This window comes from Pempheris klunzingeri, chromosome 8, assembly GCF_042242105.1.
Source record: "Pempheris klunzingeri isolate RE-2024b chromosome 8, fPemKlu1.hap1, whole genome shotgun sequence".
NCBI classification, from domain to species: domain Eukaryota; kingdom Metazoa; phylum Chordata; class Actinopteri; order Acropomatiformes; family Pempheridae; genus Pempheris; species Pempheris klunzingeri.
In genome coordinates this window covers 11,957,860-11,973,287 of record NC_092019.1, presented here as the reverse complement: position 1 = coordinate 11,973,287, position 15,428 = coordinate 11,957,860, and the positions used below count along the sequence as shown (strand labels likewise).

The window sequence follows — 15,428 nt, the reverse complement described above, 5'->3', positions numbered from 1 at the left end:
ATGGAAAAGAAAAGAAAACTGCTCTGCATTCTGAGCTTGGATCCCTGCCTCATCTGTGGGTCTCACCAACACACCCAGTCTACGCACTAGCTCTTAGATTTTGAGTCCAACAGACATAATTAATCGAATTGTGTAATCACAGGAATATATAGCACAGGCATGCTGTACAATGTAAGAGCCCAGCTTCCTCACTTCTCCGCCCTCTAAACTACATCGTTGCAAGTGAAGTGCACCAAAGAGGGGATTCGCTTATTTATTTTGAGAAAGAGACTGAAACAGAAATACTGAGAATATTTTGTCTTAATGAGGCGAAGGAGCTACAATTGATTTTTACTTTTATATGGAAATGAGCCATCGGATGAAATGTACATTCTTTGTTGTGTTAATAACCCCCAATAACAAACAAACAAACAAACAGAGAATGCAATCTTATTAAAGGTGATGGTATTTAAAGGTAGTTAGATGCCTCAGGCTGCCCTAACACACGGTGACTACACACTTTTTTCATTTACGACAGGGAGCAGATGCAGAGAGAATTATGTTTATACACACTCACACATGGGTTTGGGTTGTTGGTCTATGAACTGGCTTTCTGGAGTAATTAAAAATGGGTAGTGTCATGCCCAAGAGCACTGCGGCACTCATGTTACATGAGGAGGTTCAAGCTTAAAATATGGGGATGATTTACTAAAATATTGTGACCTAATTTCATTCTGCTTACATAAAAACATGCTGCATGACTTCATCCCTTCACCTTTATTACTTTCCACTTGAATAATGTTTTTTCATTTCCTGATTTCTTTCCACTGTTTCCACAAAAGCTAAGAGAGGTTGTCAGCTGTTGCATACAGAAGAAACCTTTTTGGCCTTTGGATTTAAAAGGTGCCCTGCTTTCTTGTAAACAAACAAAATGATAAATGCACTGAACCCATTTCCTTCCTCATAAGGATCATTTGTAAGGCTGATTTATTTTTGCTAGCTTGCAGTCTTCACTTGCACTTTGTTGCCTTTGTTGTTGGATTGCTACACTTCTTTGCTCCTAACCACCAAAAGCTGTCAGTGGAATAGTGTACTGCCTAATGTCTCTAATCTTTCTGCTTGCTCACGTGCATTTTGGAGTTGGAGGTGTATTCTATGACAACGTGCAGTATGGTACATTATGGTACAGTATGGCTGGAGAAGCAGCTGCACCCCCATAATGACATTAAGCAAATGTGTGTTTTTGCATCCCCACTTTTTGATCAGACAACAGTTTTTAAATGTTTTGGGAAGTCTAGATCAAAATGTTGCTGCTATATATAGTATGTGAATGAAAAATTTAATTCCCTTTCCTTACCTAAGCTGCTTTCTCATATAAACTCCAATTCCTGGAAAATCCTGTCCAGAGTTTCCCCCTTCACACATGCGGCACACAACCATATAGTCTATGCACACAACAGGGGACCGTCTGTGTTAGATGTGCTACAACCTACTGAAATACGAGGGCTGCAAGACATGATGCAAAAGTACACTGTGGTTATAATTCGGTGTTTCTAAGTGTTTACCTGAAACTAAATGACTTATTTTATGAGAAATCACAGTAGCCCTAGCTTCACAGCGGAGTGTTCAGGCTCAGTCAGAACTACACTACTGTGGTCCAAACAAAATGCTGGAGAACTATATAAGATACAATAACTAACTACGTTACTGAGCCCTGAATATCTGTGTGGTTGGTTTTCAAGCATGAAGAAGTTTACCTTCAGGGATTTCTGCTAGAAAGACTTTAGGAAATCCAGTGACGTACAGTACTAGTCGTACAAGTATGAGACATACAAGTACTGTATGTCCAAATAAGTTGAGTAACTTTGCAATTTGTTGTAGCAACCTATGAAATATGCATTACATATACTTTAAGAGCAGTTTTATTGGTCAATATTGAAGGCTCTGTATTGTAGGAAATGGCATTATCAGGTGTTAAATAAGAATTTTCCTGCTTACCTCCCCTTGCCCATCACTAATCATGCTCCCACCACTATAACCAGGCACCCACGGTAAGCACTATGTCCGTTGTAACAGGTTAAATATGCCTAAACGAAATACATAATCTCAGTTAAGCTGCAATGGCTCATTGGGGCAGGTACAGTACTCAGATAGGCAGATGCAGTAAAGGGTATGTTTCCAGTGCTGTTCAAAGCAGAGTCTTAACAGGCCAGAAGGTATCACATTGGACAAACAGTAAAAGATCATCAATAGACTTCCTGCAAAGAGTTTCCCTTACTGAGATCAAGCTATCACAACAAACGAAGGCACAAATTACTGCTGTCCCAAAAGCTGATTACACAGAGACCACTGTGTCCTAGACCAAGGAAGCATGGCAGGAGGCTCCAATACATCAATACCATAAATGTTTATTATTTCTGTGCAATATTAAGACTCATTCCATGCAACAACTGACTGAATGTATAAGCACCTTTTCATTGACTACATAAGCAATTTTTATTGCTTTCATACATAGAGTTACTGTGCATCCATCTGAGAACAGGACTGCCATGGTATTACAGTTTGTAATGGAGACCAGTGGCTCCATATCTTAAGTAGTTCATGGGATTTATGTGATGATTGATAGTCACACACACACAGTGACTTTCATTGTTAAGTAAGTCAAACATTTGGTGACTGTCTTGGCTGGGGAAGCTCCTTAAGGGGGGTTAAAGATGCACAGGGAAACTGGCCATCCTGTCTGTGTTGAGAAAAGGAACCTCTATCAAGAATAGTCACGGTTTTGGGTTTTGTATTTGTGCTTTTCTACTGTTTTGTTGATAGCAAGCTAGCTCAAACAACCAAGACAAACAATGAGTGCTCACCACTTCCTGGTTGTCTCCTGAGCAGGGGGCGGAGGCAAAGGGCTAAGGTGTGTCTAAATGCCTGATTAAGAGCTCCAGGAGCAAACCATTAAGATGGGGGGGCAGTGTAGGCAAACAAGGCTGGTATATGTGATTATTTGAATGCATGTATGTGTTATTGATGAATGAGAGGAATATGTATTTATGTAAATATATGCTATTCATTCTTTATGTTCTATCATTGTGTAGTATTATGTAAATATCTAATGTGGTATAGTTTTGGTCTCACCTGACTGGTTTTGCTTGAAACTTGAAATTTGAAGCCACCATCGGCCTATCTGAGACTGAAAAAAATACAACTAGCAGTCAGTTAACACATTCTGAAGTTACCATACCAGTACGTAAGCACATAAGTAAGAAGAGGGGAAATCAATACATAGCTTCATCTTTATGATCTGTATGTGTTTTAATATATGATCTTTAAAGTTCAGCATTAAAAATCAAGTGTATATAATGACAATCATAAACAGTGCAGTTACATCTAGAGGAACATTCATGCTTCTTTCCATCTTAAGGGTAAAAACAAAGAAATTAAACAGCTGTTTTGCTGAAGAATGAATATTTGTGCAGTGATTCATTTCATTTCAGTGCCACTGGACTATCTCTCCTTTCAACTTAACCCCTTCAGGATTAGAAGCTTTAGAAATCATCAGCACAAGTTAACTTGATTCAGAGATAGATTTCCTTTTAATATTTGAGTTCTTCAGTGTTATCACACTGTGACACACAAAGCTGATTAAATTGACTCTAGTAGCAGTAATTAAGGGTTGAAAAGGCTCAACTTTTAAGAGGTTAATGTCATGCAGGAAGAGCAGAAGGGCGGAAATATTAGTCAGAGGAGGAGGTGCTCTGTTGTGCCGTTTACAAAGAAATGAAACTTAACATCGTGGCTCTGTACAAATCCTATCAACAGCAACAACAAAGTTCACTTTTTCCATTTTGCCTGTAAAGAGCAACAAGAACAGATCGTCTGCGTCTAGTAAGGTGAAGTTAAACTCCCCTTTTAATTTATATATACTTGATAATAGCCTGATATTGTTGAATATTCAGATTAATATTCATCTACATAATACATGTTGACACATGACTTCTCCTCTCCTCTCCTCTCCTCTAGATATGGCCATGGCCAGCAGTTTCCTGTCTGAGGATCAGTTCATGTGCTCCATCTGTCTGGATGTTTTCACTGAGCCTGTTTCTATTCCATGTGGACACAACTTCTGTGAAGCCTGCATTAGCAAGCACCGGGAAGGCAAAGAGCAGTGTCAGTGTCCACTGTGCAACAAGACGTTCAACAAAGACCTCAAACTTTGTGTCAACACAGCATTCAGAGAGGTTGTGGAGAATTTCAAGAAATGTGAGAGAGACAACGACAATTCCTCAGTCAAACCAGGGCAAGTGCCATGTGACTGTTGCCTTGGGAACAAGATCAAAGCATCGAAAACCTGTTTGGTGTGTTTGACCTCTTACTGTGAGACACACCTAGAGCCTCATCGGAGAGTTGCCACCTTAAAGAGACACAAATTGACTAATCCTGTGCACAACTTGGAAGACAAAATATGCAAGAAACACAACAAGATTTTAGAGCTCTTCTGCAGGAATGACCTGACAAGTATTTGTGTCCAGTGTACAGAACATAGCGGTCATGAGACAGTGCCTTTAGATGAAGCATATGTAGACAAGAGGGCGTGGACGGGGAAGAAAAAGGCAGAAGTGCAGGTAATTAAACAGAAAGGTGGCAAAAAGGCTCAGAAGGCAAAAGTGGCAGTGCAAAACAAGGCAACAGGCAAAGATGAATCGATAGCGAACAGCGTGGGGTCTAATCAAATGCAAGCTCCTCACATTTGGTGGATTCCCATTGATGTCACACACCAATTCAACCAATGTTTCTGTATCCCTGAAAACATGGGCTTTTCTGAGGGGAGACTCTTCTATGAGGTTCAGGCCAATGGGAGGAGCAGCTGGGATTTAGGAGTAGTCAGAAAGTCGAGACGAAGGAGGAGGACATTCACTCGTCACCCCAGTGATGAAGACTGGATCATAAGGTTGGAGAATAACACCAGCTGCATGGCTCTACATCACGACCCTGTCCACTCCTTCTTGATAAGGAAACCTGAGAGGGTCGTGGTGTTTGTAGACTATGATAATGGATTGGTGTCCTTCTTCGATGCAGACACTGAAATCCTGATTTACTCTTTAACTGGCTGTAAATTCAATGAGGGAATTTTCCTGTTCTTTTGCCCTACAGAGGAATGTAGCTGGGCACAGAGACTACGAAAAAAGATTCAGAAGATGATAAAATGGTCACATCTTTCAGAGGTCCTATGCTGGTTTATCTTTATGGGCATTTTTCTGATTTTGATTTGTATTGAAATCTGAATCCAGCCCAGTTCCTGGATGTTCTGGAAAATCAAGCCATGTATAACTATGGTGCTGTGCAGACCTCAGGTCAGTTGAACTGGAAATAATGATATAATTCCTTCCTTTGTAAAGGCTTTTTGATTAAATGCATTACAGTTGCATTCTTATTTTTTTTTTATCCATTTTAGCATGCATTTTTGTAACTGAATGAATCACATACATTTAAAAATCATTTTCAAATCATTAAATGAAATATTTTCTTTACAGCGGTGGATTTACTTGCAGAGCCAGGGATAATGAAATGTGTCAGGAGTTCAGGAGTAGTGCGTGTATGCTCATTTTTCTATTTGTTGTTGAATTTTCTGTATTTGATACACAAAATTAATTTTACATAAAAGTTTTCCTCTTCTGTGAAACATTGGTAGTGTCATCTCTGTGTCATGAAGGTACCACTTGGTTAGCGTGTGTCTGCATGTTCACTTCCCATACAGTGTTGGAGTGCGATTTCACATTCATGTCTGCACATTAAGATCACTCTAATGAAGATGGTGATGGAGGCCAACTCAAATACACCACTAGAGGGAGCAATCTCCCTATCCCTCATATCCTGTATGTTGCCTGTACCATTCAATTAAGATAGAGACACAACATGTCGATGAAGATTTTGTTCAAATATTTTATTTGAGACACATTTTAAGTCTTTATTTGTTTTTTCTTGTTTCCTGTTTTCCTTTTAAGTACAAAAGTTAAAGCATTAATACATAGCTGCAGCAGAGTTACTTACTTTATATTTACATCTATAGGATTACAAACTGCCTTAAATATAAGAGAAGAGCAGTATCTTGGATGGATTTCCTTTAACTTAGTTATGTATAGTCGGGCCCCCCTCAGGATTAAATAATAATAACTTCAGTGTTTCCCTGACTTTTCATCTTTCACCATCAATTCATAATTTTCATGTTTTGTTTTTGATGAGATTCTGTAAATCTAGATATTCCCATCAGGCTTGGCTGCGCTTTGTGTTGCTAATGAGCAGATGTTAGCCTGCTAAATTAAAATGGTGAACATAGTGAGCATTATACTGTATCTGCTAAACATCAACATGTTAGCATCCCAAGATTAGCATTTAACTCTGCAGCATACATTTAGTATTTATTATTAGCCATAATATCTTCAAAAACTACCACTATGAGTTGCCAAAGTAAAAAACACAATATTGTATGTCAAGTACTCTAATAGCTATTTAGATCCTCATTCTGGATCGAAGTAGTACAGACAGAATGACAGACAGGTGGACAGACGGACAGTTATTGCCATTTCAAGACCACCTGCCACCAGCATGGCTAATGAAAACCAGACAACACTCTTTTTGGTCTGTCTTTTTATGTTTTCATTGTTTAGCCTGCTCTTTGACTTTAACATATTGTATTTAAAGAGAATGCACACTAGAATAACCTCCAAGATCCAAGATCCACAAACACCGAGTGACATATAACATTACCACACACCTCTGCTCAACAGACACCGTAACATAGCTGTAACCAGATGTGTCGACCACAGTGTGAATCGTCCACTGATTCAAGCTACTGATGAGCTAAAGTTTCCACTGCAGAGCTATTTTAGGAAGATGTAGCAATCCCACAGGGGATAACAGGGTTTTCCACTGTGACCTCCTAGGTGGGGTTCAGGGAGAGAGGTCAAAGGGTCACCACCCACTGTTAGTAGTGGGGCTCGCATAGTTTGGTAACGTCTGGATCCCATGTGATAACATGAATGTCCTGAACTGTTAAAAAAGAAGAGGTTCAAGTTTAGCCCGGATAAGTGCAGATGTAGGAAAACTTGCAAGATGTGCGTTCATATCTAGAAAAACTGATAATGGTATAGAGACAAAGGGAAATCACTATTTAATTCTTATGTGGTTGAATAAATCTTAATCATTTTACAGTATACAGTAATATATATGTGTGTGTAGTGCATTTTTAGTGTCAGATAACAACTGGCACAAATTTGACTGACCTCCACTGAAAATTGCATTTGTAACCTAACAGTGTGACAGATAAATAGATAGACTGATTTTAGTTTTGACTTTAATAAAGACACTGATATTTTCATACAAAAAATACACATTTATTTTCAAACAGTGAGCTCTGCAGAATTATTCAGACAGATACAGGAACAAGCAGTGTGAAGTATAATTCAAGTAGTAAGCAAACAATACCGCATACCAATATATACAATTCATGTTTACATTGTTACCGATTAAAGCTGTGTATTTGATACACACTCAGTCACACAAGCTATACAGCAAGTATTTACAAAACCTTTGTCATTATAAAAATAGCTGTTGTTTATGTGCACTACTTTTAACAAAAAAAAGAAAGAAAGAATATCCAACCTAAATAAAACATACATTTGCATTTTTTGATGCGAACACACATTATGCATTTTACAATGAGGGTAAGATTTCAAGCAGACGTTAGAAATGACACTAAGTCACCACGGTGACCTGTCTTTCATAGGTTGAGCCCTTGGTTTGGACCAGGTCAAAGTACACAGTCCAGTTATTTCAAAAATGTGTCCTATAGTTGAAAAACTTGGCAGTGCTGTAAAAGACAACATCTTCTTCTATAATCGTTTATTTCCCTCTGCCTTCTTGCTGCTTTGTCTATTTTATCAAAGCTACTTGTTCCATTATATATTGCTAAAGCTCCCCTTCTCAAAATGTAGGCTGGACAAAACACATCATATTTTATGATCTTTGTCTAAAAAAAAAAAAAAAACTCTAAATGATGCCTGACTGACCAACCTACCTGGTAGGAAGGCTTCAAGCAGCCGTGACACTCCTGTAGTTCTACACCACTCTGTGACTGCACACCTTCGTACTATCTGACCTCTTGAATAGAAGCTGTTTTAAGTTAACCTTCACAATCTCCTCCTCCTCTTCAGAAAACTGACAGTTGTGAATGGTTGGTATCATGCTCTACCTGATCTCCGCAAGAGGAGAGAATCAGTATATCACAATGTTTAAGTGCTTTTATTCCACTTAATTATGACACTTATTTGTCCACAGGATGCCAGTTTATAGGTCTATAGATTGTACAGTTTTATGACTATTGTACTGTATATATTATGTTGTGGACAGTCCTGTATTTATCTAAAATTTAGAGTCAACACAACTCATATTTTATCGTGAGGAGAATGCTATTATCTTTTAAATCCAACTCAAAGGAGTTCTTGGATTTACAGACAGAGTCATCAGCTACAGTCTTTAGTGACTTTATGACCTATAACCTCATGCCGCTGTAACCCAGCTCCGATTGCTGCCACACGGCGTTGTCTCGGGGGCAGTTGCTGTGGCAGGCACAGGTCAGGATCACCATGACCGGCCTCCTGGTGGTTTTACCGTTGGCACACTGGAACTCCACCAAGGCGGTCTTGGTTCTGTGGGGGGTACAGCAGCGGCCGTCTGTGCAGGAACCACAGTAGCGAGGCTTGTAAGCCTGGACGCTGGTGCAGTTTTTATAGGAGAGGTGGACTGCTTTGTCACTTCTCACCATCCTCTGGCACTTACTGCCTCTCTGCAAGGAGAAAGAATATGTGATCTTTATGAAGAAAATCCAGCTGACTCTAAAACACAGTACAGTAGCTTTTGTATTCTCATGCTACTGGTGTTTAATTAAGATAAAGCAAATGTAGATACTCCAACATAAAGAATGTGGCATCCACAGTGTTCCAAAAATGACCCCAAAAGTACCTTCAGTGCAAGCTGTGCCAGCTGCGTCTGATCCTGCTGGTCGTCACAGGGTCTGATCATACACAGCCTGCTTTGCTTCACCATCTCACACCGACGATTCTTATTGGTGACCCTGGTGGACACCCCCATGCCGCAGGTTTGAGAGCAGGCACCCCACTCTGTGGTCTGTTCGATGCAGTTCAGGCTGGGGTCCCAACCGTCAAAGCCCACAGTTTCCTCCTGACGATAGGCTGGAGGAACACACAAGGTGGACAGACGGTCAGAGTGGAGAAAGAAATCCCTGTGTCATTTAGTAGAAAAGATACACACTTCAAAAAAGGAGACTAAGCTGTTTAGTAAAATGAATGATAGTATAATATTAAGTGAACATGAAAACACTTCTTAATACCAAACCCTTAAAGGTTTAAAGTCATATTCTGGCAAAAAGCTAGTGGCAACATGATCCTTGACTGGATTTAACTGACAGCACGGTGATGTATCACATCACTGTTTCACATTCCAGACCAAAGTGACAACACAGCTTCTTTCCTCTGTGTTTCCTCCTCCTTTCACAACTCTTACTATCTCTCTTTCCTTCCTTCCTTGGTTCCTTCTCCCTTTGCCTGATCAGGTCAGAGAAATGTACATAACCTTTTAGTGCCTCACACTGCAGTGGCAGAGAGGTCAAAGAGGAATGTATACGGTCCATCTCGTTTAGTCTCACGCTGCTTTCAGTGAACTCACCCGCCATGGCAAAGCCACCCAGTGCGCTAGCCTCAGCCTGGGGCTCACACACCCACTTCTCGCAGCACTCTCCAGGCACCTGGACCCTGCGTGGCATGGGGCAGTCTGGCCCGGGCAGCATCACGTCCAGGTTGCAGCGTGGCACACAGGCGATCTGCCCATCGCGGCACATACACTGGTACTTACAGCTGGGGAAGAAGGTCTGGCCATTCTGATATACAGAACCATCCAAAACACACACATCTCCCTTAGGAGCTGGAGGAAGGAGACAAAATTGCAGAAAAAATTGCAGTGTTTTCAATTTGGTTTTTATATATGAAAAAAAATCCCTATTTCACAAGAAGTCTTGACAAATATTTGACATCAGTATTAACATTTGTATTAACAGAGCATTTCCATGTACTGAACATCCTGTATGCAGTGTTTGGGAATGTCATCGGCCACTCACCAGCACAGATGCCAGTCTTCTTGTGGATATCGGTACCGTATTCACACTGAAGCCCTTTACGAGTGTCACAGGGGTTCATTTCAGAGCAGACCTGCCCTTTCTGACGGGCACACACCAGGCAGCAGGCGCAGTCATCCAGGATCAGGGGCACCCCAGGGAGACACATGGGGGGTTCTTTAGGGCATTGGCATCTCCGAGGACACACCTGGGACCAGGCTAGTGTCAACACCTGGGTTGAAAATAAAATAAATCGTTGTTGTACGTGTTGTTGAAAGGCTTTTTAACTCCAAACCAATCAGTATGACTTGCTCTGGATTAGATTTTACATAGTAATGTATGTTTTTAGCAAAAATAAAAAGTCCTCATCCTAATTCTTACAGTATATATAAGCTGTTAAAGACTTTGTAAGGTAATGTGATTGTACATATCTTGTGAAAAAAGACATAACTTAATGCTTTGTAATTATACAAAATAGTAACAATATTAATAATAGTAATAGTATAATAGTATCAATATTTTTGTTTTTACAACAAACTGTTGTCATTATCTTAAACCTTTTCAAACTGAAAGGATCTGGCATTACAGTATGGGATCATAACATAATACAAGTCATGCAGGGACAATCAGCTGCTGTTGTAATGCCTACCTGTGCGGTAAAAAAGAAGACAAAAAGAGCTCTTTCTGACATATAGGCCATCTTCCTGTTAAGTAGAGCAGAATCAAAAATATCTGCAGTCTCAAAAAGTGTTCAGTTGTCTTTACTGGAGCTGATTTGAGTCCTTTGGTTCCGGGCTTGAATCTTCCCTCCTCTCTGGCTGTGGTGTAGCAGAAGGTTGTGATCTCTTTGTCGTTCTGGCTCAGGATTCAAGAGAGGAGGACCTTATATAGCGGAGCTGTCCTGCTGGCACCATGACGACAAACGGGAAGGAATGTTGGAGCGATCGCCCAGAGTGTTGGAGGAAGACGAGAGTCACATTTTATTGTGAGATCCTGTCAAAGAGGGTACCATAAACATACAGAGGAGGTTTCAGCCTTTAAAATGTAACATTCTGCAAAAAAAATATTTAACCAATTGTGTTTTTTAAATATATAAATGGTATTCAAACAATGTGGTAACAATTTATCATTGTTAATCATTGTATATTATGTACATTTGTTTGTCATTTGCTTACAGAAAGTTTTTCCAATTGAAGTAATGCTTATTGAGGATTCCCTTTGCGGCCCAGGATGTTCATGTTAACACAAGGGGCCTGGAGGATCCCTAACTTTGGTCCCACTGACAGTGGGTGGTGACACTTTGACCTCTCTCCTCAAACCCTACCTGGGAGGTCACAGTGGAAAACCCTCTTATCCCCTGTGGGATTATTACTGCTTCCTAAAATAGCTACACAGTGGAAACTTTGGCTCATCAGTAGCTTGGATCAGTGGGGGGCTGACACTGTGGTAGACACATCTGGTCAGAAATGCATTATGGTTTCTTCCGAGGCATGTGGATGGATTTGGGAGTGAAGCCGACTGGATCCCTGAATAGACGGGGTCAGAGTTCGTAGAGGGAAGGAGTGAGGGGGGTATTTGTGTGAGTGTGGTTGTAAATTAGGGTATGTTAATATACGTTTGTGTTTTATGTGTGTGAGAGTATCTATGTCTCATGTTAGCTGGACATTAATCTATGGTATTATGTTACAATACATTATATAAAAAGGCATTAAAAAAAAAAATTGCTTTATTTAGTAAGAGATTGAGAGTAAAACTATGAAATGTAAAATGCAAATGATAAAACTTGATGCTGTGTGATATAACACATAACTAATAGCATTAATTTTCTTTAGAGGTGAACAGAACAATAAAACAATATGTGTAGAGTCTGTTCATGTCTTACTTTGGCGCCCCTATCCCCCACAGTAACACACAAGCTGCTCTGATTCTCATGATTTTCTATAAACAAGAATTTATGCTATCAAAACAATGCAAAACAACATGAAAAAAAAACAGAAGCCCAGTGGCTTTAATTATGACTTCCACATGCTAATGGTTTTATTTTCACTGCCACACACGGCATCGACTAGCTAGCTAGCTCCATTATAGTTGTACTTATTTCAGATGGCGGGCCTAAGCGACTGAGGAATATATGAACCCAAATCCAAGTTGCTGGAAGGAACAGACACATTGTTGTATTCATTATTTTGAAAAAGTTGACAAACAAAACAACAATAATACCGAGGAGGACAAGCCAGGATAAGAACAGTCTATTTGTTTGGCTCTGGTAAATGCTTTGCTAATTGCAATGTGTATGCCAGTGGTTTGTAAGTTCAAGAGCGTGATCAACAGGTGCCAGATCCGAAAAGGTTTGAAAGGGATGGCAGAGTGATGGATTTGGATGAAGACAATAGCATTTTGTTAGGAGTTATCACTAAATCAGTGGTGTGCATATAGATGCAAGTTGCAGTGTCCCCACCAGCTAATTTAATTGTACTGGTTAAACTCTGTATTGGCATACAGATGCTAGTTAGAGCAACTTTCCCTTGTTTACAACCCATGTAGTCCAAGTATTTGATATATCCACGTGTTTTTGTGACACGCATTTAATATAGGTTACCAGTACTGAAAGTGAGATCGGTTTCCACTCTGTGTTGACCCAAACGACTCTGTGCTGTTAATATGTGGTTAATGCTGGACTAATTTTTTAATTCATGATCCATTTATTGAAAAATAGGCTCACACATAAGCTCCTTTCATAGGGTAGGTACTGATGAATAAACTGTGTCATCACAGTTCAATGCTCAACATGTTCTGTTCTCTATCCTATTCTTGCTATTTGACATGTACCATTTGGTTACGCCCATGCTACTGTTTTATGTATTACTGTATTTACTGTCTGTTGCTATAGCGATATCTTGTTCTCAGCAAAGTCAAACATCTAAAATATGTGACCTCTTAACAACTACCACACCAAGCCAGCTGTTTTAGATAACATTTCTATGCAGGTTCCAACTTTTACCCCTCCCAGCTTTGTTCCTTCATCAGTAAAAGATGTCACCTCCAAACATCTGAAAGAATCGTTGGTCTGGACAGTCTATAAACTCCACCACCCAGTTTGTGAGAAAGAGAAAAAAATTGAAGTTAAGAACTGCTTTCCAACTGACTTGTGATTCCAGCGAGTGGTGCGTAGCTCTGCCAAAATCTTGATTCAGGGCTGTCCAAACAGTTTGCCAGTGGAAGTTGAAGAATGTCAAACTTCACAGGATGGTAGTGTTTGCCGACTCTGTGTGGATTTCTGCTCCTTTACTGCTTCTGCTTTGGTCTTTTTCAAGCAAATTCTGCCTCTATTCTGCTGCCGAAGAGAAATCAGAATATGATACTGCGCCACAGGTGTTTTTCACAGCTTCTGTACACACAATAAACTAAGGATCATGTGTGGATTGGCTTTTTATAGCTGATATGGATCAGAGTGATATAACAGTGAAAATGTTGTGCCCAGATGCTAATTCTATAAATGAGTTAAAACCATCCCTCCCAAATGCTTTTATTCTGAAAAAGGCTTACACTTACTGTATCTTTACTCCCCTTTTTTTGGTTCCTTTTCTATTTTCCCCTTCCCCACTTTTCCCCATATTGTTGCCCTTTATGGCTCTGAGCTTTTCATAATTAGATAACTTAACATCACAACACATCTGAAAGTTAATAACGATTAAATTCTGAACATAAGCGACAGTCCTAAAAAGCAAATATATATTTTCTGGAAGGCTTTTGGTTTATTTATTATGTGACAGCTTGGCACGGTATGGCAAAGTTTGATATCTCCCAGGAGTGAGGTGGGAAGTCTGCATACGCACATTCCTGGTATCTGTGAAATATTTCCACTCTACTATAGAGAGGAGAAAGGAATATATGGATGAAGACAGACAAGCAGGGAAGAGATGAAGGAATGAGAGGAAATCAGGGATGGAACTGGAGAGATGGAGTGGGCAGCGATGGAGGGATGGACAAAATGACATGTTTCTTTTGTCCAGAGGGGGTCTGTGGTAGGACCAGTGGCTGTTGAGATTAGACACTATTTATTATGATCACACTCATCTTTTGTTTACCCCCTAAGTGCACTTCATCCTCCAGTGGTAGGAAACGTTTCAGAACCACTTTAAATTGTCACAGTCTCTTCTAAACAAAGTCGGTAACAGCCCTTAACTAACAGTCTGCCGTCTGCTTGCTAGCTGTTGGTGTTGTTGGACTCTGCTGTAGGGCGTCAAGTGGTCAGGCCACACAGTCGGTGTCCTCACTGAGAGCTCGCCGTGATTCACTCAGAGTTTACAGCCCAACATCGAGATTGTTTTCACAAATCATACAGTAACATATGCGGTCAACAGTCTGTGTGGCGCAGAAGGTGGAGGATTCAGTTCACAGCTTGGAACTTAATGATAAAAAACATTTAAAAAAAAACTTCACATTATATTCTGCTGACATGCATTATGAGCAGATATGAAAGGTTTCTAAGTTAGTTTATGGTCAGATTTCGGCCGTCTTGATTCGTACATTATGGGCCCTTTCTTGATTAAACCAATGTAGCTGCATTAATATTCATTCATTTAGATGACAGATGAAATTTGCTTTGGGGATTTTTGGGAGGAACATTTTAGTCATTTACTGTTGTTAATGGCGCTTTGGGGCATATATGTAATCACGAATTAGAGACAGACAGTATAAGCTCAGTTCAGTTCAGTTCATTTATAATTAAAAAGTGCAGTTAATCGTGGCAGCAAAACAGTTCTGTCAGTTGTAGTTTATCAGTGATTAAAACTTGGACAAAAATATCATTTTATTACAATTTAAAACAAAAACATTATTAAAAGTTGTACGACAGGGACCTGCCATATATCTGTGTGTAATGGGAAGTGGACTATTAAAATCCCGTCAGTCTAATACAGGTCAGATTTTTGGTTGCATTCATTGTATGATTTGTTTTCGGTACAGCAAGTTATGTAGTTATCATTGTTTCATTATAAAGTCTGTTGCTATTTTTCTAATATTCTTCATCAAAATATGACATTTGAATATCTTACACTAACTCTTTAGTTTGATAACTTAACCGCAAACACAAGTGTATGTGCAAACAACCAGCATTCGACCCCTGAAAACCATCTGGGGCGAGTCAAATTAGGAACAAACAGTTATGAAGTATAGTGCAAATCTGGCAAAGTGACTGGCTTCTCTGTAGGAGAATGATGTAATGACAGGCACAGACTGCTGTTTGTAATAACTGCGTCTGAGC

The 15,428-nt window shown here is 39.8% G+C and overlaps 2 protein-coding genes across 2 annotated transcripts; one reads left to right on the top strand and one right to left on the bottom strand.

The window, feature by feature from the left end:
* The first annotated feature begins 3,768 nt into the window (after positions 1–3,768).
* On the top strand, positions 3,769–5,639 carry LOC139205599 (zinc-binding protein A33-like). Its single transcript, XM_070835861.1, has 2 exons — positions 3,769–3,866; positions 3,997–5,639. Exon 2 carries the CDS (start codon positions 3,999–4,001, stop codon positions 5,256–5,258), a length of 1,260 nt encoding a protein of 419 aa, XP_070691962.1. The 5' UTR covers positions 3,769–3,866; positions 3,997–3,998; the 3' UTR covers positions 5,259–5,639.
* Positions 5,640–7,416: 1,777 nt separating this feature from the next.
* LOC139205359 (CCN family member 3-like) lies at positions 7,417–10,995 on the bottom strand. Its single transcript, XM_070835548.1, has 5 exons — positions 10,812–10,995; positions 10,166–10,394; positions 9,718–9,972; positions 8,995–9,224; positions 7,417–8,818 (listed from the first exon to the last, which is right to left on the bottom strand). Exons 1-5 carry the CDS (start codon positions 10,860–10,862, stop codon positions 8,525–8,527), a joined length of 1,059 nt encoding a protein of 352 aa, XP_070691649.1. The 5' UTR covers positions 10,863–10,995; the 3' UTR covers positions 7,417–8,524.
* Positions 10,996–15,428: the final 4,433 nt, after the last annotated feature.

Coding starts and splice junctions, on each gene's coding strand:
- LOC139205599 (XM_070835861.1), top strand. CDS start 3,999: ATGGCCATGGCCAGCAGTTTCCTGTCTGAGGATCAGTTCATGTGCTCC.
- LOC139205359 (XM_070835548.1), bottom strand. CDS start 10,862: ATGGCCTATATGTCAGAAAGAGCTCTTTTTGTCTTCTTTTTTACCGCA. Junction 9,225..9,717: donor GGGTGGCTTTGCCATGGCGG/GTGAGTTCACTG, acceptor GTGTTCCTCCAG/CCTATCGTCAGGAGGAAACT. Junction 8,819..8,994: donor TGGCACAGCTTGCACTGAAG/GTACTTTTGGGG, acceptor TTCTCCTTGCAG/AGAGGCAGTAAGTGCCAGAG.